This window comes from Anas platyrhynchos, chromosome 11 (assembly GCF_047663525.1).
Source record: "Anas platyrhynchos isolate ZD024472 breed Pekin duck chromosome 11, IASCAAS_PekinDuck_T2T, whole genome shotgun sequence".
Lineage (NCBI taxonomy): Eukaryota > Metazoa > Chordata > Aves > Anseriformes > Anatidae > Anas > Anas platyrhynchos.
This window is the reverse complement of record NC_092597.1, coordinates 11,383,154-11,408,686: the sequence shown is the minus strand read 5'-3', so window position 1 is coordinate 11,408,686 and position 25,533 is coordinate 11,383,154. Positions and strand designations below refer to the sequence as shown.

The following is a 25,533-nucleotide window of genomic DNA, read 5'->3' as shown; positions in this document are numbered from 1 at the left end:
TTATTTGCTGTTTTCAATGCTCTGACAGTCCGAGTAGCTGGAAAGGGGGCAGCACAGCAAGTCTAATGGGAGCTCACTGCGCAGAACTGCGCTCAGGGTCCTGCCGTCTGCTGCTTCCAGGCATTTCACACATCGGAGGAGCGGAGCTGCCCGTACTTCCTATGCTCATACAATCCTCGCAGCTCAGCTCATCTTCAGCAGCCTCTGTCGACAGACAGTAATTCATAACACCATGGAGAGCATACACGCTTTCCTTCTAACCGCTGCTCTTTGCATTCTCTCTCAAGGTGAGTGATCCTTAATTTGTTTTTTCTTTGTTGGTAAAGGGGGGGGCTAAAGAGGTGAGCAGAAGATGGCTTTGGTGCCAATTATTTTAAGAAATGTTGAAGCTTATTGCAAACTAATGAAAGAAACATACAGAATCCTACCCCAGCTTTTTGTTATATAGTGTTTTGTGGTTTTTTAATTCCTTCTTATGAAGTGGTTAAGTAGTTCTGAATCACGATGCCGAACAAGACATACAGAGCCATTTTAACATTAAGGAGTGCACCATACATGTAAAGATTTGGTTTGATATATTGTAGAGTACTGAAGGACTAGAAGAAAGAAACAACATTAAAAAGCATTACATATGTGCTGCAAACAGCATGCATTATATCTGCAGATATAGAAAGCACAGAAACATTTACATTCAAAAGAAAAAATATTAATACACTTATTCTCTAGATAAAGCAGGTGCTAGATTAATCAGATCGGTGGTGACACATAAAAAGTCTGGCAATTTGGGTTTGACTATAGTAAAGTGTAGTTACAATCTAGCTTTAACATGATTCATCTAGAAGATTGAGTATTTCTTCCAGGAAGTCTCAGTCTGAGAGATAACAAAAAATAATTAGGGTAAGGCTAGCAGTTAAAAAGTATCAAAGAAGTATGTTCATTTTTTAATTAGCAAGTTGGCTTAAGAGATTTCACTAATCTGAAAATAAAATTGTCTTTGAAGTTTTCACTGAATACAGCTTGACATGAGGGGAACCTTTTGTCTGAGTGTGAGAAAAGCTCTTACAAATGTCATCTGCTAACAGATCAGCCACCTGCAGATACTTCTGCTTCCCCTGTATTTATCCCCTTGAAAAACACTAGCCTGGAGGAAAATACATTAAGTGTCTTTGCAAATATCTCTAGATTTGTATTTGTGCTCCAGAGGAACTGTAGAGTTTGTTCAACAGACTTAAGGTCTGTGTCTTTGCCAAATAATACAAAAAATAGTTGTTTTTTATTATTTTTATTTATTTATTTTAGGTTGGAGTACTAGAAAATGTGCTGTCCAGCAGTGCCTTTAAAAGAGAAAAGGGCACTGACTTTTGAGTACCGTCCAGTTGCCAGGATACTTGTCTAGCTAGATCTGGGAATAAAGATGTAGTTTGAAACACGGGCTCTCACACCTACCTCACTGTAAACAGCTGAAGGAGCCTGTGGTTCAACGATTCCAGCTTACAGCTTTCCCATCAGCCACAAGGCACCATGAGCAGCAGTATCAGCAGCAAAACGTAGAAAAGGCGTATACTGCAAATAAACATTATTTAGAGTAACAAATGGGTAATTACCACATTTCGTTGTATGTACTGAGCAACGCTGAATACAATGGTTAATCAATTTTAATCCTTATTTGCATATTTCAACAAGCACCCTGCTATCATCACTATTATCACACCGACATCACTAGGGCTAGAAAGCAGAAGGTTACCCTTTGTCTGGAATCTTTTGCAAGCCCTCCAGCAGCTCCCACACTGCCCGCTCTGTGAGGTTCTGCTCACCCCTTCCTCAGCTCCGCACCCCTGCTACTCCCGCAGGCCTGGGGGCCTAGACCTGTGGGGGGAAACGCGGTTTTGCACCTCGAACTCCTCAGTAACCTCTTCACGCTATCTTTGGAGCGCGTTTGGGGAGATGCATGTGAGAAAAGCCTGTCACGGGTGGCCGCCAGAGCCCACCGGGGGCAGCGGGGCCGCCGTGCGGGCCTCCCCCGGGCCGTGAGGGGAGCGGGCCCCAGGCCCCGTGCCCTCTCACCGCGCCGTGCCCCCGCAGGCTGCGGCGGCTCCGATGCCGAACACCGGCTGTACGCGGCCCTCTTCAAGAACTACAACCAGTTCGTCCGGCCCGTGAAGAACGTCTCGGACCCCGTCATCATCCAGTTCGAGGTGTCCATGTCCCAGCTGGTGAAGGTGGTGAGTACGCGGCCCGCCGGGGCGCCTGCGGGCCTGGGTAGGGCCGGCGCCGTTCCCGACGCAGTTCTGTTTTACAGGACGAAGTCAACCAGATAATGGAAACCAACCTGTGGCTCAAGCACGTAAGTAGGGATCGCCGCCCTCCCCACAGCGCGGCGGGACTCCCCGCTCCCGCCGGGGCCACCTCAGCCCTCCCGGCCCCCACCCCTCAGGGGAACACCGCAGCCCCCGGGAGGCGTCGAAGGGAGACGGGCGGGGCCCGCACCGGCACCCGGGGCCCCGGTCCCCGCCGCTCCCCTCATCCCCGGTGCCGTACCGGGAGCGTTACCGCCCCCCTGCGGCTCGCCCGAGGAGCCCGGAGGCGCTTCTGGCCCTTCCTGCCCCTCACGAGCGGCCGCCAGCCCCGCTGCCGCCCCGCCGCCCTCCTCTGCCAGCAGCTGCGGCTGCCACAGCGCGTACCCGCGGGGCCCACCGCGGGAGGCAGCTGTGCAGCCCAGGGGCAGAGCTGGCAGCTGCAGCCTCAACCCTCCTACACTTAATGCGCCTCCAAATGCATTTTTTCCCCTCAGGAATCCCCAGAGTAGTGTCTTGGTGGTTAGGAAAATGAACAGAGGAAACACCCCAGCGTGGAGGTCCCTCACCTGGCCATGCCGTGCTGTTTAGCCACCACAGAAGTGATAACAAAGCAAAAGCATCAACTTCACTTACAAGGAACTTTTATAGGTTAAAAATTCAAACAATTACTGTTGTAAATAGCAGCTTAATAACCAACTTAATATCTAGCTTCAGCTTAATATTCAGATTGGTTAAACTGGGGCTTAACGAGCACTGACAAACAAGACCGTTACTTCGCTGAATGAGGCCACCTGCAGCTTTTCCCAACCCATCTGCTGTGGGGGTCCTTCATTCAATGCTCTCATCTAGCACTGGAGCTACCTAACAATTTGTGTTCACCATTTAACAGTGGACCTGGCTTCTTGAGACCTGAATTACTATTCCCATCCTACACTTTCATCTTTTTTTCATCTACTGGGTACACATTCCTTGTACAGTGACTCGAACATGCCTAAGTCATACTTAGCCCCATGGGCCCATGGTCTCCATGTGAATAAATGCTAAACATCCACGTTTAACTAAGAAACATCTAATCATTGTAGTGTCCAGAATAAAACAACCCTAAAATCAATATGACAGCACTTGTTCTGACTTTGGTCCACAGAATTTCAATTTCATCACAAACCTAATGTAGGCTCACTTCTTCCATAATTAGATTTGGAATGATTACAAGCTCCGGTGGAATCCAGCGGACTATGGAGGTGCTGAATTTATCCGAGTACCATCTGGCCAGATCTGGAAGCCAGATATTGTTTTATATAACAAGTAAGACTCTTGCATGTTTATCTTCTTAATTCAAGCTTAATTCAGGGGTAATGGTTTTAAACTAAAAGAGAGGAGATTTAGATCAGACATAAGGAAGAAATTCTTTACAATGAGGGTGGCAAGGGACTGGCACAGGCTGCCCAGAGAAGCTGTGGCTGCCCCATCCCTGAACGCATTTAAGGCCAGGCTAGATGGGGCTTTGGGCAGCCTGGGCTGGTGGGAGGGGTCCCTGCCCGTGGCAGAGGGATTGGAAGTGGGTGATCTTTAAGGATCTTCGAACCTAAACCATTCTATGACTGTATTCTTTAGGGAGAAGGGAGGATATTTATTATTTAAAAAACAAACAAACAAACAAACAGCAAGTTCACTGAACTTGCTGAAAAAGACTGCTTTTCAACATCCCACATCTCCCTACTGCTGTTCTTACCTCTATGCCTTTGTACAGTCCTTTTCTAACTGCAGACCTAAATAAGTTTAACTACCTTTTTAGTTTTACTTTTTCACATGAACAAATGAAATTGTTACAAGATCAAGATAACAATGTGGGAGACTTAAAGAAAAAATACACCAATATGCTACGCAGGCAAAGATACATCCCAACCCTAATCCCTCTATCTATAGTTACTACCTCCATGGTCCACAGACGAGGTGGAAATACCAGTACTGCACATCCTCTTATCAGCCCTTGGGTTCTGACTTGCTTGATCTCACATTTGCTGTTTTGTATATTGACTGCACTGAGTCCTGTTCCTGTAAAAGAGAATATTGCCTTTCAAATTCTCCACAGTAAATTTACACAGCTGTTTATTTTAATTTTTAACTGTGAAAATTTATGACAGCCATTGACTGCGCTGCATATGCAGTTCAGTTCCACATCAGCATGTATCTGCTGCCTTTCACAAACCAGATTAAAGATTTAATGTACATGAACTGTTTATATGAAACTACCTGGATCAGTTGCATTCTGACTGTTATTTTTATTTGTTTTACAGTGCAGTTGGGGATTTCCAGGTCGATGACAAGACAAAGGCCCTACTGAAATACACAGGCGATGTGACCTGGATACCCCCAGCTATATTTAAAAGCTCATGTAAAATAGATGTAACCTACTTCCCATTTGACTATCAAAACTGCACCATGAAGTTTGGTTCCTGGTCTTACGATAAAGCCAAGATTGACTTGGTTTTAATTGGCTCTACAATGAACCTGAAAGATTACTGGGAGAGTGGAGAATGGGCTATTATTAAAGCTCCTGGTTATAAACATGACATCAAATACAACTGCTGTGAAGAGATATATACAGACATCACATACTCTCTTTATATTAGGCGCTTACCTTTATTTTACACTATCAACATGATTATTCCATGTCTACTGATTTCTTTTCTGACTGTATTAGTTTTCTATTTGCCTTCAGACTGTGGTGAGAAAGTGACACTCTGTATATCAGTCCTTCTATCTTTAACAGTGTTTCTACTTGTTATCACGGAGACTATACCTTCTACGTCCCTGGTAATTCCACTGATTGGGGAATACCTCCTTTTCACCATGATATTTGTAACTCTGTCTATTGTCATTACGGTATTTGTACTTAATGTACACTACAGAACACCCAAGACACACACAATGCCTGTGTGGGTGAGAACGATCTTCTTGAACTTACTTCCCAGGATCATGTTTATGACAAGGCCTGCCAGCGATGAAGAGACTAATCATAAGTCAAAACCATTTTACATGTCTGAGTTTTCAAACTTAAACTGCTTCAACAGTTCTGAAACCAAATGCTGCAAAGATGGCTTTGTATGTCAAGATACAGCATGCAGCTGTTGCCAGTATCAGAGAATGAAGTTCTCAGATTTCAGTGGCAATCTCACAAGAAGTTCAAGCTCTGAATCCCTAGATCCTCTGTTTTCATTTTCAGTTCTGTCACCAGAAATGAGAGATGCTATTGAAAGTGTTAAATACATTGCAGAAAATATGAAAATGCAGAATGAAGCAAAAGAGGTAAGAATGTATTTTACTATTACTCAAACTGCAGACAGCATTTGCAATTAATATATTTTGTAAGAAAAAAGATATCTTTAAAAAAACAACACCATTATTTTATGGCTTGTGTAATTTACTTGTATATTACGAATATACGCAACTTTGAATGTAGGTAAGTTTGGTGAGCAGCTCTGTTGCATTCTTTTCATTGACAATTGACAACACATACACAGGGTGAAGCATGTTAGGGTAACTAGACAGCCAGCTCAGTATCAACTCCTACAGGACTTATAGCGTAGATTTTCCAAATTGTAATCTTAACAGTGGAATTTGCTGTTTCTGTGTCCTTAGAAAGTTACAATCTCCCTACACCTGACCATCAATAGAGAGAATCAGACTTAAACTTCCTTCACAGTGAAGACATTTCCTATTCTGCTGCTGTGGAATAAAGTAATGAAGTGAAATGAGACAATTGCTGTAAGATAGGGACCATCACCTTTCATAACTCTGCATCTCGATGCACTAAAAAAACAAAGCAAAAACTGTATCAGCATTCTTTAAACATTCTAAGAACAGCAACCACACCACTACAATCATCACTGAATCTAAATCCTATGCAGTAAGGCACTCAAAGTTAGGATGAAGTTAGTTTGTTTATGCTGAGATTAGAACTTTATTTAGAATACTTGATAGAGAATTTTTTTTTTTTTTTTAAGTCTGCCTTCAAGAACAGCTTCAAAAGACTTCAAAAACAAAACAAAACAAAAAAAAAAAAAAACCATTTTCCATTTCACATTACCCTTCCTGAAGAAAAATTAAGTCTAAATTTAGATTATGATCTGAAGAGTACCTAAAAGGATCACCTAATGTAGTTACTATTAATATGTAACATACGTAGATACATATACATTCAATGTCACTCCTGTTGTAATGTCCACTGGAAAAAAAAATTGGAAACTTCGTTCCCTCTTAAATGTGAGGTAAGGAGATCAGTTTTACATCTTGCAAGAGAACATGGTAAAATTTCAGTATTACATAGGAAACATATCAAATAATTATATACCAATTAATCTTTGCTACATGCTGCTTAAGGAGCAATAGGAACAGTCTTCTTCAGTAAGCTTTTTCTGTAAAACCTGATCACTTAAGAATGTAAGGCTTTTCACTTTCAGGATTAACATACAGAGGAGAAATTGTACTTCTGATGTTTAGTGTCTTGGTGAACAACTCCTTGTATTTGAAGAAACAGCTTTTGGCTTTAACACTAATAGCATATTCAAACAAAGCTTCTTCAAGATTAATATATTTATGAATGAAAACAGCAACATGAAAGTTGTACATACATGAAAGAAAACCTACATATGGAAAAAAAAATCTATGCTTGCTATATGAAATGCTCCTAACGGCTAATGCAACTTATTTATCTAATAAACTTGCTTACTTGCTATTTGATCTATTTTTCAGATTCAGGATGACTGGAAATATGTTGCCATGGTAATTGATCGTATTTTTCTATGGGTTTTCATCCTGGTATGTATTCTAGGAACAGCAGGATTGTTTTTACAACCTTTGATGGCTGGAGATGAGATGTAAAAATTCAAAATGTTATATTGTGAAGTCAAATAAAACTTTTGCCAACCAAACTCTGCACTCCTACCCAAGCACCTGATCTCTCTATGTGTTTCAGTAGTAGTGTAAGGATCTTTCATGGCCTCAACTTTGCTTGACCAAGAAGGCTTTATTAAAAAATGTGAAAACATGAAAAAAATATTTTGAATTATTATGACCGCTAATTCCAAAGTAATATGCACTATGCTTGCCAGCTATTTTTTAAAATAATTGGAAAAGATGCAGATCATACATTAAACTTGCCATGGATGTTTTAAAAAGCTAGTAAAGAAACTGAAAATTGCATGAATATTCTAAGAGTCAAGACAGGTAGAATACTTTGGGCAACTTTGTCTGGTGTTAAGTACCTTTAATTCCTGGCAGGATCTTCTGGGATATTTAGTTTATTCATATTTAGTTTAAGGAATGCCCTCGTGAGGATGAAATGATTTAGAAAGCATACATACCAAATTGCTTGAATGCAGAACATTGCCACCTAGTGTATAAACTGATGCAAACTGTAGGAAGAAAGGACTATGGGCACGTTTATTACAGAAGAAATAGGTGAGTAATAGATGATGGTAATTAAAGCATTGTCATGTAGTGTCTGTGTATCCCCGTATTGTCACTGCATGAGAAGTCTGTCAAAGTTATTTAAACCTAATAATGTTTAAAACTATACAAGTTAAACACAGTAAGATGCAGTCATTGGGTAACGCAAAGTATCAAAATGTGGTATGATATTTTGGACACAGAAACATCCTGCACAGTGTTTTATTATAACAGAAGGCATGTAGATATTAAATATTCCTGTAAAGTATGTTAAAATTGTCTCTTGGGTATATGACATCTTTTTCTTTTTTCTTTTTTAATTAATATCTGCAAATCATTTAATAATAATAATGAATAAAACATGCAACAAAATACTGTAACGAGAAAATGTTTTGTAAAGATATGAACCATTCTCTCCATACCAAACTGGAAACTTTTTAGAAATGCAGTGGTATCAAATGATGTAACTGTTACGAAAATAAAGAGAATGAAGCTGTTGAAAATAGTGATTTTTTTCCCATTTATTTTGACTGAGTAACAAAAGCCATATAAAGCAGCATTAGGTACAATTCAGCACATTCAGAAACGAGTTACATAAGTAGAGGTGCATGCTTCTGGGTCATTTTTTTTTAATTTTTTTTTTTTTTTTTTTTTTCGCTTCAAACACACCTGAGGATGGGCTGGAGACCCCAAGGATTTGAGCATCATCTTTCTAATCTGAACATATCGTATGATTATAGAAACACCTTAAAGAATTTCAAGGATTTGCAAAAATTGTTAGTTACTAAGATAAAGATTGGGACTCCATTGCCAATAAACTGCCAAACATCTCATGATATAATTGGGCAGTCTCCGACCATCATTTAACAAAAAGATGCAGTAAGGGTGTTTATATATATATATATATATACATATATATATATATATATAGCTAGTCCATACCTTTCCTTACTTTGTTTTCTGTTCAGATAAATTTCAATAAGCAATTCAAAAACAAGGAGGACTATAAAAAGAAATTTTGATTTTGAAGAGAAAAGAAGATAACTAAAGCACTTCTCATTTTCACACAAAGTTACTGATGCATTAGTCTTAGTAATACTGAGAAAGTTAAAAATGTAATTAATGGATTAGATTAGATAATCATTTAAATTCAACTTTAAGTTATTGTGGAAATACAGAATATACTGATATCTAATGACATATGTAATCGTATATCTGAAGAAGAGATTCCTTTTTCATAATTATTTGAAATTAGATTTAAAAAAATATTTTAAAAAATAGAACATTGGTTGGCATCATTTCCCTGCCCATGAGACTGAAGAAGCTATACAAAACCAAGAAAATTCTGCTGGCGAAAGAATTTGAAATAAACTTCCAGTTATATATAAGTTATGATATTAGCAATCAGTATTATAATCAATACAATGTCAAATAGAGCTATTCTAAAGGTGATAGAGAGAGGAAAAATGTATCTTTTCCCCAAATCTATAAATACTATTACTTACATTATCAACAATATAACAATTTACATTAAACGTTTCACCTAAACATGCTATTATTGGTCTGCGAATTTAACCAAACAAAAAACTTACCAAGATTTGTTCTTCCTTTTCATTACTCCATTAGTCTTGCAGGATACAAATGTGTTATAAAATAACATCATAAGTAACTATCAAAGCTTACGTGTAGGAAAACACTATCTCGTCTCTTTCAGAAATAAAACTTTTCTTAAAAGTGGCATTGAAATGAATTTGAATTTAAATTCATTATTAAAATATATTTTAATGATATAATTAAAAAGTTGCAATATATATACACACACTTTATTTAGTTTTCAACACAGAAAAAAGAAAAGAAAAGATGGAAAGCTTTAAGTCCTTACAGTTCAGTTATATGTGATTCTATAAGTGAGAGAACCTATAAAAGGTAATTTTCTAAATTCAATTTAACATATGTGAAAATTTAATCGTCTGTACTTTGTTACATGGCATATGAATTTTCAGCCTATTTCCTTCAGAAATGCATTCTTCAAATTCCTGCTATTTGTGCTCCAAAACTTAATTCTGCAAAGCAAACAAGGTCGGGAAAAAGCAACATGTTTGCCAACTAAGATTAGTATCACAATCTTCATCAAGAATAAAGAAATCTGAATGTTCTGACCTATTAGAACAATTGTGCAACTTGGACACCTCATTTAATTGCCTTTGCCTCTCTTTCCATAGCTGATACAGAGATCTCAATATCCATGTATCCTGTAAGCGTTTTAAGGCCTACTGTGTTGTGTGTTCACATTAGTATGATAGAGTTAAAAAGGTTGTAAGTTCAGCAGCAAATTCGACTGAAAATTTACGAAGACACAACACAGCCAAATCACTATTTGTATGCTGAATATGCATAAAGTTCAGATGACATTTTTATCATCATTTTTAATTTACGCTGTAGAAACTCCGTACAATTACAATACACTGAAGACAGCTGATGCCAATATAAATTCACCTTTGCGTACTATAATAAATTGAAATAAGCAACTCTACTGTGTAAGTATCTGCAAACATTTAATATGCAATAGAACAATTTGCATAGTAATTTAATAATAAGACTACAGCAATCATCATTACAAATTTTTAAATCCTTCTACTTCTCAGTAGGTGTCAGTATATACTGTTTCTGACATATACATGCAAGTGCTTGAAAAGGTTCTTTAGAGCCTGACCTGATTTAGAAGTATCTTAGTAGACTGGCACTAAGTAAATTGACTTCTGGGTGTCCTATATGTCATGCTTTAACATCAAAACAATTTTATGGCTTGGGGTTTTTCCTTTTTTTTCTTATCAGAAACATGCCTATAAAGAACATGCATGGAAACAGAGTTACTGCAAACTTTTTAGAGAAGGATGTCAGCAAGAGACAGATCCAAAACTATTTTATGCATTTGTACTGCCTATGTGCACAGGTACTATTATACTTGCCCATTTATGAATAACCGGAATAAATAACACAAGTGATCCAATTATTGAAACCAGAAGAAAAGTCCATAAGAACATTCGATCAAGCACCTGAGCAATAAATTTCCAGTCTTCAACAACCTAAAAAACAAAGAACATATAAGAGCTGCTCAGTACATGCAGGAACAGGTAAAAATACAGCATCAAGCATCAAACCCTGCAATAGTTAACCACTTCACATTTGCTTCCCCCTCCTAATCAGGTCAATTTGATAACTCCTCTTTTATATTTACACACACAAACACACACGCACTATATATAAGAATCACACTATGACCTAGAGCAGGAACAAACTTCTCTTTATGACTGGTAAACCATACAGCACAAATATTAGATTTTAATGGAGCAACTGACCCTGACAAGCATTGCACATCCTTAACTATATATATAGAAAAATCTGTAGACAACTTTATAACATAGAAGGATTTAGGATTCATGCCACAGCCTCATCATAAAGTAGAGTTCCCAGGCAGGAGCTAGATACAAAAGTTGTATAAGATTAATACAATAGCTGCTGTCTACTGTTATATACAAAACCTGAAAACTTATGTTATCATTGCAGGGAATTACACACCAGGGAGAATACTTACACTACTTTCAAAAGTCTTTTCCTTTTTGATAGGATCACTCCTGTCTACACACAGTTTTGCAAGTATGCGTAATGTAGTTACACAAGAAAATTAAAACCCTGCCAAACAAGTATCTTTCATTTGAAATGGAGCTGTCTGCATTTCCCAGGCCTACTGCTTCCTAAGAGGCAAGGCTACAACACCAGTTGTGTACATTTTATTTTCAACAATCAGGGCTAACAACTTTCTGCAGGTAAAACTTGCATTCTCTGGAAGCCAAATAACAAAACACAGGTGAGTCCCCCTGTCATCTATGTATTCAGTTCTAAGGTTTAGAGTCACAGCAACTCTTCACCAAAACAAACCAAACAAACAAAAAAGCTATCATCTTTCTTGTCACTCATAGTCAGAGTAGGCTCAGTAAGAAAGAAAACTAACCATCATTTTACTGGAAATTATATATTTAATAGCAAACTACTCTTTTTGCCTTGTATAAACAAGGCATGGGTACACAATGCATTGCATATACACTGATCCTGTTTTAACAGTACAGTGGATATACCAGTACAGTAGATAGCACAGTTATTCAAAATCCAGGCTGTATCTCTTGCGATAACATTAGAGTCCTGAGAAGCTGCATCAGAGGAGTTAGCTTACTCCTATACTAGCATAGAAGCTCATACCTCTCAACAACCAGCAACTTCTGAAGACAATCATTTCTGTGTAAATTGAAAGAAGCTCAGACTTCACTGTCAGAAACATGTAGCAACATCATGAGACAAGACAGCAAACTTCTGTATTTCTATACTGGCCTGAAAACAGCAGGTTGATCTCTCATGCTCCAGTGGTGCCAGTTTCAAAGCAAGGAAAGAAAATAAATTCATAATGCTCTTACCTGCATGGTATAAATACCCACCAAGGATAGTTCAGAGTGCAAATGTACAGACTGAAAAAACAACCCTCAGACATCTTTCAATATAATTTAAAAACCAATAATGATAGGGCTACAAGAAACCTCTTACAATTGTTGAGTCCATGTGCGGTCTCAGCACAAAATGGCTAATACACAGTAATAGCCTGTATTTGAAGTAATACAAATTATGGAATTAAAAAAAAAAGTTTTTATTTGGAATAAAAAGCTCCAAAATAAGGCTTAGCAGTATTTATTGTGAAGACGTAAACAAAACATATGTTTCAGGTAGCCTTCAGGTACAAAATTAAAATGATAAATACCTATTTCTTTCAACATGAAAATACCTGCGGTGCTGCTGGATGTTAACAGTACATGTTCTTATAACAGACAAGTGACTGAAAACATATAATTAACATGAGTTTATTTCTAAAAAAAAAAAAAAAAAGACATACTTGAAGAATCCAAGGACAGCCCAGTATCTCCAGTATCTCCGTATTGTAGCATACTTCTTTCCCATGAAGTACCAAAATTGGAAAATTGGAAATCCTAGCTCATATTTAATATGCAATCACTTAGCAAACCATTACTTGTTTAATTTCTACTTCTAACAAGATTAGTGTAATATGACTAATATACCCACCTCACGAACTTCATTTTCCTTCATAACATGCCTCGTAATATACCGGATAGAATCTAGAGCAGCTTCCAAGGTGTTCCTAGATGATTCTGATCCGTTCATATTTCCTGTTTCCTCCTTCTGCGCAAAGTATCTATCTACGTGACTTCTCATGCAAAGCAGCTTGGGAAGCTTGTGAAGAAATATCTTGCGAACCCAAGGTGCCATAGCATTGTGTGTAGACGAAGAGCGATGATGAATATTGATAGCAAAGACAGTTATCACAATGGACAATGTCACAAATATCATAGTAAACACCAAGTACTCTCCTATAAGTGGGATAACTTTAGAAGATGATGGAATAATCTCTTCAATGACAAGAAGAAAAACAGTCAAAGATACCAGGACTGAAGTGCAAAGGGAAATTTTTTCACCTTCATTTGAAGGAAGATAGAAGACAAGGACAGTTAGAAATGAAAGTCCAATACAAGGAATAATGAGAAACAATGTGTAAAAGAGTGGCAGACGTCTAATTATAAACGAATATGTAACAAAGGGATACCAGCAGCATCCATCAGTTCTATTTCCTTTGCTCCCTGTTGCAGTCACTATTTCCCATTCTCCATTATCAAAAAAGTCTCTTTTGTCAACATCATAATCTTCTAGAATTATATCAACTTGTGAGCCATCGTAAGTCCAGGAACCAAATTTCATAGAGCAGTTTTGCAGGTCAAAAGGAAAGAAGGTTACATCAATAGTACAAGAACTTTTATAGTTTGCTGGTGGAGTCCAAGCAATGGTGCCATCATATTTTACCACAGTTTTTGTAGACGTTCCCTCAAAACGTCCATCTGCACTGAAAAAGAGATATATGTATGCATTTATGATGGAGTGTGTGTGTTTTAAATAGGAAAATATGTTTCATTAATGTCATTTCAGCTGTTTGCTCCTTCAAAATTTTGTATTGCAGAGTCCATTTCTCAAGTTTGTTTGGTTGTTTGGTGGGTGTTTTTTTTTTTGTTTTGTTTTGTTCGTTTGTTTTTTGTTTTGTTTTTTAAACCTGAATCTCATACAGGTAGACAGATTTTCAATAGTGAAGAACATTTTCAAGTCATGAAAATATCTGTACAACTTTTGGTGGTTCTGATGATTAAAGCAAGGGATTGTAAAAATCCTGACTTTTAGCCCCATAACCAAACTCCAATGTTTCTATTGCTAATACAGCATAAATATATTTAAATTTCATAAAATCATGATCATTCAAGAAAAAAAACACTCTAGACAGATAATACTTGGTGCCACTTCCAAACTTGAAGTTATAATCAGAGTAACAGCTTTTCTCATCTCAGCAAGTCATAAAAAGTAAAAGTGTTGTACACGCACCTGAATTAAGCAGAAAGGTTCATTCAAAATTTATTTCTTCTGGGATCCATTACTTTACAGAAAACAAACTTACAGTTGAGGGTCCTTCATTTTAAATCCATGCTGAATATGACTTAAAACAGCATGAGTTGGTTAATCGTCTCCCATCACACACTCCCTCTACACTATTAGTTTGTACACAACACTGTGCAAGACGTTGTCTTCTAATTAACAAAGAGCTAATATGAGTAAGTGGAAATAAACTTTTCAAAGACTGGAAATGCTATACAGAAGCAAACCAAAACTTGCATATTGATTTTGTTGCTATGTAAAATGCATTTGGCAAATTCTAATGTCTTCTACACATTCTTAGCTCTACTAAATGTACATGCATGGTCCATTCAGCAAGCCCTGTACATGCAGCTTGGATGGTAAAGTGATAAAGACTAAATGTATTTTATATGAAAAGATTAAAATCTTACTTGTCATACAACACAATGTCTGGAATCCAAATAGAATCTGATGGGACACGAATAGATGTTATACCAGCATAGTCTTCAGGATTCCATCTTAATTTTACATCTATCCATTCCTGTAGATGCATGAAATGAAAAAATCATTATTGTGAAGTTTATTTAGGCAGGACAAGATCTGATGAAAACAGATATAAAGGCAATTTGAAATAAATAAATGCATCAAACTTCTAAAACTCTTCTAAAGCATACAACACTGAATATGCTGAACAGACAACCGATATCATCATGTTTGTTTTCTGTTATAAGAGCCAATTCACAGTATTTATGCAGAGACCTTAAAATATTAAATTCATTTTTCAGAGCATGTTTACACAAATAAAAGGTATTATAAGCTGAAACAATTAAATTTGGAGAAAAAAAAATAGGTTCTGAATGAACATCGAGAAACTTGCAAAGTGATCAGAAGCAATATAAAGTTTTTCATCAAAACAAACAGAAAAAAACTCTGTCCTATTTCCACCAGCAATGCTAAAAATAACACCATTAAAAACATAGTAGTATTTTGGTATTTTTATATTTGAATTAAAATCTCAAGAAGAAAAAAAATGCAAGTTTCTAAGAGTTAGACATAAGACAATTTTAAGCACATTCAGGTCTGTTCTTATTTCATTTTAACTGGTTTAACTGCAACAAGTTTTGCAGAAATTACTAAGAGAGAACAAAGTTTTCTCATCAACATATTCCTATCTTATACTTGCTAAGTAGCAACAAAGTTTTCTGGAAAATAAATGCCTGAGGTTAGTTACTGGAGAAGAAGAGAACGTGAAGAACCAAGAAAAACAAAAGGCAGTTGCCCAAATAAAAATAATTTAGTTAGCGTGTAAGTACAATTAGGGTCTGCAACCATTCCTCAAACTTAAATTGAGAATGATTTGTGAGAAGCATTTCCCAAGCTCACAGTGGCTGCTAACTGTACTGTTGGACTTTGATTATTATCAGGCTTAAGGCTTTCTCCTGATGATAAACAAATTTTCTTAAGAGGAAAAAGTAGCTTTCTGTAGCAAGCATATACAACTCTGAAATTCTTCAGTGGTAGTTATCCAACTTCTGACAACAGAAATACATTAAAACAATAATACAAGAGATTACACAAATCCATCATACTTTTCTTAACACAGTTTTTAAAAGAAAGCTTATGTACCAAAGCAGTAACTTTCATGTGTATACACATGCCTTGGTCTTAAATAGCCATGCAGTGCAGTGTCAGATTTCTTTTAATCAGGTACTTTTTCTTCCTCCCAATTTACTTTTTTTTTTTTTTCTTTAAACTGGCTTTTATAGCAATTAATCCTTTAAAGCATTTCTAGGGACATTTTGTAAAGATAATACATAAAACAAGAATTTATGCACTTAAGTTCTCAATACATAAATATTTAACATTACTTCCAACTTTTGATTTGCAGTTATGAAACTTCAGATTTTTTTTACTCATATTTTACACATACCTGTTTCAACCAGACGTTTGTTGTCATCAATTGATTTTTCTCATCCTATAAAAATTAAGTGCATTTATGAAAAAGATTGCACAGCACATTCATAGTAACTAACCTCTATAGTTCATACAGGTTTGTAATTTTAAATACAGAAAGCACTTCTAAAAACATTCCAGTCTTTGGTAAGCACATTTATATGAGAGCCTTCTACACTTTACTTTTTTAAAAGCTGCATTTTTCCTCTTCTGTGTCTCTTTCCTCCCTTCATTTTATTTTGACTGTATCTCATGCAGTCTTACTGATTTTCTAAGAGGAAAAGAGCTATAAGATGAAAAACTCCTCTTGCAGCCATAACCAATGTATTCAACATGAGAAGAATATTCTGAAGTTAAAAGTTTCAGAAAACAAAATCTGGTTCATCTTTTTTACATGATAAGTAATGCCAAGAGATAATCTTTCTTACTATGGAAGTAATGTATCTGAAGGCTTTCAGGGATATTGTTTATTTCTTCCTGGTTAGGAAGGAGAAAAAAAAGGAGTAGTATTTGCAAGTGTTACTGAACTTTAAAAAAGAGTTGACAAATAAGGCTTTAAAATTTGGCTTTTTTTTGTTTTCCTAGTGAATAAGTATATTAAAACACAATTCCCTAGGCTTATTAAGCACTTCACTCACATTATTTTTTTTTTGAGGGGGGGGGGCGGCTGAAAACTACTAAACATAAAAGCCCCTTGTTTTCTCAATTAATTTGTCAACACTTCTTCATGCCCCCTTCTACAATGTATTTCTCATTATGCTTATAATCATTTTAAATGTTTAATCTACCATATTTAAGCTAAAATATGCACACTTAATTCACCTCATACTGCATTCAAAAATTGTAATAAGTAGGGAAAAAAGTAAATACATACCACATCTACTAGCTGAGAGATTGCAAGGCCAAACTTAATTTTTATTGTATCATTCAAGCGTTCCACTGGACGAACCCATCTTTGATAGTCTTCAAATAAGTGTTTAAACAAGCGATCTTCACTTTTAGCAATAAAAGATGGTTCAGATATGCCTATACAACAAAAATAACTTATTAACATTGATTTAAATGAACAGAATACATCTGCCTTCCTGTGTCCAAACAGCTGCAATTATGTTTATGCAGTATTAAATTTCTCATCTTATCCCCTTTCATCTGGAAGCGTGGCCAATGTTGTGCATATGTATTGCTTACCTGCTTTTATTAGCATCTCCATACCACTATCGCAGTCTTTAAATCTATGACTCACAAACACAAGGATAATGATAACAATAATAAAGGCAAAACGCACTTATGTCATTGATCTGGTGCCATGTAATTACAGAGAGCCTCTACAACTGAAAACTTACACAGGACCGAAGTTTTATCATTCTATACCAAGGTGGCACTTCCTAAAACCTGCACCCACACTATACAGGTCTTCAGTATATTGCATAATTTGTGCTCCTGTTTGAAATACAATCACCTTCACGTTCCACACCTTACTTCTTCTCATGGTTATGCATCCATGATGCATAAGATCTATTCCCACCCCCCCCCCCCACACACACAGTTTTGTACTTTAAAAACACGTGCTAATCTATTTACCAGTGACTCCTCTATTTATTCTAACGTTTTATAGACTGGAAGGCACCTTTCTTTTTAAGTAATGGCATGCAGTTAGCTCATTTTCTGAGTACACAAGGATCCATCTCAAGGCCTGGAGACCAACTGATGGCCCAGAACAGCCAAAAATCTTTGTGGGCAGCTTACAAAGAACAGCAAAGAGAATACCTGGAAGAGCTTTGGATAAAAGCACTGTAAATGTAGGAACTGCAGGCAGAGAGCAGCCCACATTTGAAAGCAGGTATCTAAGTCATCCTAGGTACTCCATCAAGCAACTGCTGTCCTTTATCTTAAAGGACCCACAAGAGTTGAGTCCTTTACCTCTGTTGTCTCACTTAAGTACAATTAGTAGAAACACTGCTACCCAATCTAGGGTAAAGCTTCATGTTTCTCTGTTATGAGACACGATGTCAAAAATTATATACCCTAAATAACATGACAAGGATGAACATGGGGAAGATCTGGGGAGAGAGGAGGAAAGATCTGTACCCAGAAAATAACCTGTGTTAGAAGAGCTTTCAGGTGAAGGCAGCGTGGAACAAGAGCACTGCCTCCAGAAGCAGCGCAAGCTGCAGGCATCGCCCTGACCAGAACGGCTTTGGGAGGGCCTCCAACGCCCAGGCCGAGTTCAGAGCAAGAAGCAGGAGACAGGAGCACCTGCTTTAGGAAAGGGTTTTTGCTGCTCACTGACGGGATTTAACCCGACTGACATGACATAAATGCATGGCACGACCTTTCTAGAAATGATGTGCTCACTACCAGTCTAAAAAAAGATGCATCAAGAATAGAAAAGCACCAGAAATGGCATAACTGGATTAAAAGCAGAGGCAGACATCCACATGAGTAGAGATTTAAAAGATTAACATTATTTTGTTTGGCAAGGAGGTGAATTTGGTGCACATAGCAGACATAAACGAAGTAGTGAATGACACATGCAGACAAATCAGTCATGATATTTAGGCTTTTTCATTGAAGAAGGGAAAGGAAACAAAAGGGTCAGTTAAATAAACAATTTCTATTTGAAGTTTATCATCATAAACGTTCAGCGAACCACAGACTGTCAGACACCAGAAGACTAAGCTTTCACACTTGCCTCAGATTACTGAGCTGAGCCTGGGCAGGTAGCACCACACTGCACACCAGCTCTCACTTTAACACAGTTCTCTAAGATCCACCTCACAACTTGATCAACAGTTCAAGGGCTTGCATTTGACTGCCTAACCCCATCAGGGCATCAATTCAGCTGGGCCTAGGCATCTAGGGCACCCAAGTTTTTCGTTTCCTGCCATCCATCACAGCGCTGTGCTGCCAGCCCAGCCCTGTGAGGGCTCCCTGCCTCCTGCACTGCAGTTCTGGGACAGCCCAGGAGAAACAGCATTATGAGCCCAAACTGGCTTGTGCCTGAAATTTCCAAGTCGGGATAAAAGCAGAATTGTGGCTTCAGAAAGGATCGGCAAAGCAGGAAGAGCAGGATCCCTTTCCCTGGAAATCCCACCGTATGCTAAGGTGTGGCTGAACAGCTCTCGTTGCATGCCAAATCAGCACTTGGGTTTTCATACAGCCCACCCTCCTGTTCCAAAACACCCCTCTGTTTACGCAGTACGTCGCTCACTGGCAAACACCACGTTGCTGGTCCTTGAGCTGTTACCTGCGTGTGCTGCACAGCTGCCTGCCCCGTTACCCGTGTGCTGCCACGGGCACATGGAGGGGCAGGGAGCAAAGGGGCAGCTCACCCTGTACCCTGGCTGCTGCTGTGCTGGACGCATGGAAACACTTCGGCCATAAGGATTGCTGCCCAGAAGGATGCAGCAACACGGCATTGCATGCATGCAACCCATCACAGCTATCGGGTTAAGGTGTACTTGTTTGTACTGACACCTTACAAGCTCCAAGTACCCTCGTTAGCCAGGGACAACTTCTTATTTGTAACTACATGGATTTGCCAGGTCCTGTTTTTTGCAGACACCTGAAAGAATACTTCCTGAGGATACAACTTAATTTCTTTATTTCTATATCCCTATTTCCCGAATTATGAATAGTTTTGTATATATTTCAGCCTCATGTTTCATAAATCCCTGAGTTTTGCATTAGCATTAATTACATTTCCCTTTTACAGTTAGGACACTGTACTGCATTTCTGAACAATCTGCAGTGACGACACAGCTGGGTATTCTCTCTCTGATAATTGACCTTGAAGCAATGCAGAGGCAGAGCTGCACTGCCACGGTTTCCATGTTCCTGTAAGACGACCTCTGGTACACCAGCACAGCACCTTCAGGGTACACACTGTCCAGGGGCAGCTTCTCTTATGCTGTGCTAAACAAGGACGTGCTCCCTTAATGCTTTTCCTGGCTTAAAAAAAAAAAAAAAAAAAAAAAAAAAAAAAAAAAAAAAGTGTTTTCAAACATTTTTCACTTGGACCTACAGTATACTCACCAATTAATAAGATGACCACATTTGCTAACAGTATCACCCAACTAGTTTTCTCGGACTTCTTTCTTTCATAGCAATATCCATGCTCCTCCCAGACTTCTGGTTAGCTGCTGTGCTTCCTGCTACACTGGGGCATGCTGCCCGCTAAGAGGAGCTTCCATCCAGGAGAGCTCCGTGGGCAGGCTGGAGATGGTAAAAGCATAACAAGAGCTGGCAAAAATAAAATAAATAACCCCCCACCTTTGGATATTTTATTTCCTAGGACCACACGTCTCACCCATCACACAAATTGCAGGTGTTCAATTTCTCCTTTCTGTGTGTCTGTATGCTTTTAGGATTATAGGGTGTGTAACTGTTGAAGTTCGTTACTGGTGTTAGCACCAAGAAAAAGATTCTGAAGAACTGGTGCTAAACAGAAAACAAGTACAGAAGGAGTGAAAGGGGAAATACAGTTAATGGCTTAGGACAGCAGGCTGGCTACACTGGTCGTAGGTAAGCAAAAAGAGGATAAAACCTATGAGTAGCGTGATTAGCAAGCAAACAATCCACAGCATGAGTCTCGCCCTAAACCAGACAGAGAGGAGATGGAAGCCCCCAGCTCTGCCACCAGCAAACTGCCCCACACTCTGGGAAGGTTTTGTAGCCTCTGAAGGGCCATTCTGAGCACCCCTGTGCTTACATGACTTTACTTGGGCTGACATCAGTTAAGTTCTGTGTCCTAAACCCAAGGCAGTAGCCATCCTGTTCCATGACAAATCCAGTGACAATGTCTACTACTGCTTACACCTGAAACTCTTTCCCACTCAATCTTTTCAGTATTTCCATGCCAAGAACACAAAGAGCCCTCAGTCATGGAGCTGCTAGTTGGCCAAAAGTTTCTCTCTGCAAAGCACACTCATGATTTAAAACAGAAAGCCACCAAGTTAGTCATAGTTTGTAGTTGAAGCATCCTGTTTGCTAAATTGCAAGCAGTAATGATAGTAGTGACAAAACACATACACTTCCTTAGAAAAAGAACACGTGGGAACTCCAGGAACAAATGACTTAAGTCAAAGCATTTCCTAATTGATAGAACTGAGCGGTAGCAACCTCGGGTTGTCCTTGGATCGCCACCTGGTGTGCCTGGAGATGAGATTCATGGTCCAGGGGAGATAGGTAAGGGGTCACCTTTTAGGAACCTAATGTTAAGGTGCACATTTCAAATAAATACGTATTCTTAATGCAGACACATAACCAAATATCACTACAGTGAAAATAACACTACTAAGTGTACTTTCAGTGCACTTGCATTTTTAAGGCGATAATCTATTTTGTTTAGTACATTTTACATGATTTATAACAAAGGAAGCACCTTGAAGGCTACAAGTGCAACAGCAACATTTGACACCTTATTCTAAAACTGTTCAGTGGTCGTTTGGAGAGAAATTAAAATACATTTCCATCTTTCCGATAAACTCCAATTTTTTCTACATTCAGCATTTGTGTTTTTCCTCTAAGTTTACAGCCCTGGTCACACCACAGTGTTTGGGTAGCTGGTGATGACTTTAACAGCAAGCCACATTCACAATGCAGCAGACAGGAAAAAGCAGAACAAGATGATTTTCAATAGTAACTACACAGATCTCTTTCTGTCTAAAGCTTTCTTTGCATTTTCAAGAACCTCCTGCCACCACTTCACTGATCAGAAGAGGTGTGAACATGTTTTATGCTCAATTTATTATGATAATCTTTTCCTTGATTCCCTCCCCTCCCTTTAAAATGATCAAGCCAGTTTCTGCATGACTGTCAGTATTTTTCCCTACTTCTCCTTCTATGCCTTAGTGAACAGATTGCTGGAAGCTGATGAAAGTTCAAGTACCCAGTTAGCAATAAGCATCCAGAAAGCACAGACCAGCTGTTATCAGAATGCCCCTAAGTCAGAGCAGGATGACCACCAACTCTGCCCAATTTACTCAGCAAGAGCCCAAAGTTCCTGTGTTCTGAACTTCCTATGGGCCTTTTGTTCTTCCCTGGCTAAGAAATAAAGCCAAACACTACAACAAGCACAGAAAACTCACCAAAGCCAAATCAAACTCCACCAGCACACAAAAAGCAGTTATTCTTAACCATTGCTTCTTGGTGGCTCTTTGTGCAGAATTGTTCTGCTTTATTCTTTTCAGACACTATCTGGGTACCTCAAAGGTAACAGTCCTGTGTTTCTGTCACTGTGTGCTACGACATCGCTTATAGCCACCAGCTACTGCAGTAACTTTTAAAATTTTACATTTATTTCAGGGTTTTCAAGTTCCTGGGAGGATTTCTACTTTCTCTCATACCTAGCACAGCAATAAGCTGCCAACCAGCAGCAGCACCCTTATTGCAGGCACGAAACTCCCAAGGATTTTGAACTGTGATGTTGCTTGGCCCTAACCACCAGGAACAGAAGTACACAGACAGAAAGCAGGCAAGATATTTCTTACATTCAATTTTAATTTAAAAGATGAAAGTTCCCTGCTTGGTAGTTGAAAAGTACAACCAGACTATCTCCTAACAGCTTATTATCAAGGCATAATTACTGCTCACATTAACGAATGCATGTGCAAGTGCTATAAATAACAGATCAGCATACTGTATGGCCACGCAGCTTGCAGTTAATTGGGAAACACACGATCAGCTGCAGACTGCCCCTTCCCTGTTGTGGCACTCTTCAGACGTGCTGTTTGGAGCACAAACTGCCCCTTTCCCAACACCCAAGCCGTGCACTGTACGCTAAGTACACGGATGCACCAAACACCTTCCTGTGCTCTCCAGCAAAGCCATGGCCAGAGGCAGTCTCCTGATGAAGCACCACCTACAGATGCAGGGCGCTTCCTTATGAGTCCACTGGCACCCACACTCCGCTCCATTTTCAGAAGAGAGAACTCCGATCCTCCTCCCTGCCTGGCAGCGAGGGCACATTTATGAACAGGCTGCCTAGAAGCATGGGCAGAGCCTCAGGGCAGGAGTTCTGGTATCTTAGAAGCCACTGGGCCCTTTTCTGTTGGATTCAAGAGATGCAGGAGTCTGTCACCTCTCTTAGGCCACTTCTAGCCTCAGCTCACCATAGGAGATGTGCATCGTTCTCACCCAACTGTCGACCTGCCAGCAAGGACTGAGGATGAAACACAAAGGCAGCACTGAGGAATGCTGAGTGCAAGCAGCAGAAGACATTTACACAGCAAGTGTGGAGAGCACAGGGAGTAAAAGGAAGAGCGAGTACATAGAATTTTAAAGGTCAAGCCATTTATTCATACAGATTTAATTTAGAGGAAGCAAATCTAAGTAAACAACGTATCAATGGATGTAAATCTTTATGCAAATAGGACACAGGCCTTGGGCTTTTGACAAGTTGCCAGCACAGCCCTGGGTGCTACAAAAGTTGCACGCTGGCATTACCTTCTGCCCACAACAGCATTTTGCTCATGCAGCTTGATTCCAGTCTTGGACACACTAGAACATACAAACCACGGCTCACAGTTATTCAGAAACTGATAAAAGCAGAGGCAGAGTGGGAGATTTTGGAACATATCAAATAAAAACCAGGTTTAACCACTGTGGGAAGTGGGAAAGTACCCAAATACTTCCTTTTCCTGTTCCTCACAAATCAATGTTCCTCCACAAATCAGTGTTCACATTTTTCTTCCTAAGAATCTCCAAAGAAATAAAAAATATATAAAGAGTAAAAAATAAAAACAAACCAACAAAAAAACAATCCAAGAGCCTCTTGCAAGGAGGAAGGCCTGCAGCTCCCTGTTGGTCAGGAGAAGGATCGGTTGTGCCAAGCCGAGCGGTGCACATTGGGGTGAAGGAGCTCCCAAGGAGACACCAGCACAGCCCCACACATGGCACAGAGGTGCTCTGGGTGCTGGTTAAGCCCCGGCTCCATCCGTGCATTTAAATCTCTCCTGCTCATTTAAGATACACAGCAAGGAACAGAACTTATGATTTGGCTGTATATTAAATCAGCTCATGCTTCGTCTTGTCAAATCAGAATGATCCAGGATAAAAGGTTAGTCCATCACCAAACTATTAACTAAAGGAAACAGCAAATTTATTTTAATTTGCTTTTGAAGTATCATCAAAACAAAGTCACATCCATAATTCTCTTCTACTCATTACAACGATTGCTGTACCACACGCAAAACAGAAGCCTAAAATAATTTTACCGGTATGCCAACTGCACTTATTGAGGTTATTATTTCAGTTTGGCCCATACCTTAATAACAGGCAGCAGTAACGTTTCCTAAGCTTAACAGCAAATCTCATTTTATTTTAGATCAAACGCCGTGAAAAGGAAGCTGTATGCTTACCACGTACGGTGTGTTCTCAAAGTTACATCTCCTGCCTTGTGCCAAAAGGCCAGGTTTGGCGTAACGCGGCTGCAGGTGCTTACATACACCACATAATGCCCCATAGCAATGTCACTTCGCAAGACCTTTCACGGAGATGAAAAGCACTGCTCCATTAACAACTGAGACCAGGACTTGCCTTCTAAACCATATTTAGCAGTAACAGATCGCAGTTTTGCCTGCTGAACTAAAAACAAGACGCCAAAGCAACTCACTGGCCCTAAACCACACTTCTTAAACTTTGCGCTAACACTCAGAAGAGTCAATTTTACTCTTCACGAATTCCCTTTCTGCTCCTGAATACTGCAGTTGGCACTTCAGACAGCCGTGACCGCGCTACAGACGTGTAGGAGCACCGCCCGCTGCGGTGACCGGCTCGGGCTGGGCGAAGTTTGCCCTCCCGCCGGCTCACGGCGAGCACCAGGGCCCCGGGGTGGCGGCTTTGCGAGGGGTGACAGGAGCGGGGCTGCAGGGCACAGCCGCCTCAGCGCCTCGGCAGCGCTGCTCGCCGGGCTCCTCAGCGCTCCTCAGGGGCCGCCCCGCGCCCGGCCGCGCTTGGCCTCAGCCCCGCCACACCCGAGCGGCTCCCGGACCCCCTCAGAGCCCGTCCCGGTCCCCTCAGCGCCCGTCCCGGTGAGCAGCTCCCGCGCGGCTGCCCTCACCCCGCGGGGCGCCTTACCGGCATAGGGGGCACGGCCAGCGGGGCCGGCTCCGGGCTTGCCGAGGACGGTGGCGAAGAGGCAGGCGAGCAGGAGCAGGGGACGGCCACAGCGCCGCCGGGCACCCGGCTCGGCCATGGCTCGGACGCGGCCCCCGCCGCCTCAGCGCCCCGCGGCGGGCACGGGGCTCGGCTCCGCTCCCGACGGGCGCCGCTGGCCCCGCCCCGCCGGGGAGCCGTGAGGGGGCGCGAGGGGCGG

The 25,533-nt window shown here is 39.8% G+C and overlaps 2 protein-coding genes and 1 long non-coding RNA gene across 3 annotated transcripts in view; 1 reads left to right on the top strand and 2 right to left on the bottom strand.

Moving 5' to 3' along the window:
• The window catches only part of LOC106019666 (uncharacterized), a 94,066-nt gene extending 91,863 nt beyond the window's left edge, over positions 1 to 2,203 (bottom strand). The window contains exons 1-3 of the long non-coding RNA XR_005268637.2: positions 2,065 to 2,203; positions 1,745 to 1,866; positions 1,447 to 1,563 (exon numbers count right to left, since the gene is read on the bottom strand). This is a non-coding gene — a long non-coding RNA (uncharacterized lncRNA). The remainder of the gene's footprint in view (positions 1 to 1,446; positions 1,564 to 1,744; positions 1,867 to 2,064) is intronic.
• On the top strand, positions 32 to 8,160 carry CHRNA3 (cholinergic receptor nicotinic alpha 3 subunit). The gene is made up of 6 exons (XM_027466467.3): positions 32 to 287; positions 2,083 to 2,222; positions 2,300 to 2,344; positions 3,493 to 3,602; positions 4,595 to 5,606; positions 7,053 to 8,160. Exons 1-6 carry the CDS (start codon positions 233 to 235, stop codon positions 7,179 to 7,181), a joined length of 1,491 nt encoding a protein of 496 aa, XP_027322268.1. The 5' UTR covers positions 32 to 232; the 3' UTR covers positions 7,182 to 8,160.
• Positions 8,161 to 8,442: 282 nt separating this feature from the next.
• On the bottom strand, positions 8,443 to 25,514 carry CHRNA5 (cholinergic receptor nicotinic alpha 5 subunit). The gene is made up of 6 exons (XM_027466468.3): positions 25,296 to 25,514; positions 17,092 to 17,243; positions 16,195 to 16,239; positions 14,696 to 14,805; positions 12,876 to 13,707; positions 8,443 to 10,834 (listed from the first exon to the last, which is right to left on the bottom strand). Exons 1-6 carry the CDS (start codon positions 25,411 to 25,413, stop codon positions 10,673 to 10,675), a joined length of 1,419 nt encoding a protein of 472 aa, XP_027322269.1. The 5' UTR covers positions 25,414 to 25,514; the 3' UTR covers positions 8,443 to 10,672.
• Between the last annotated feature and the right edge of the window lie 19 nt (positions 25,515 to 25,533).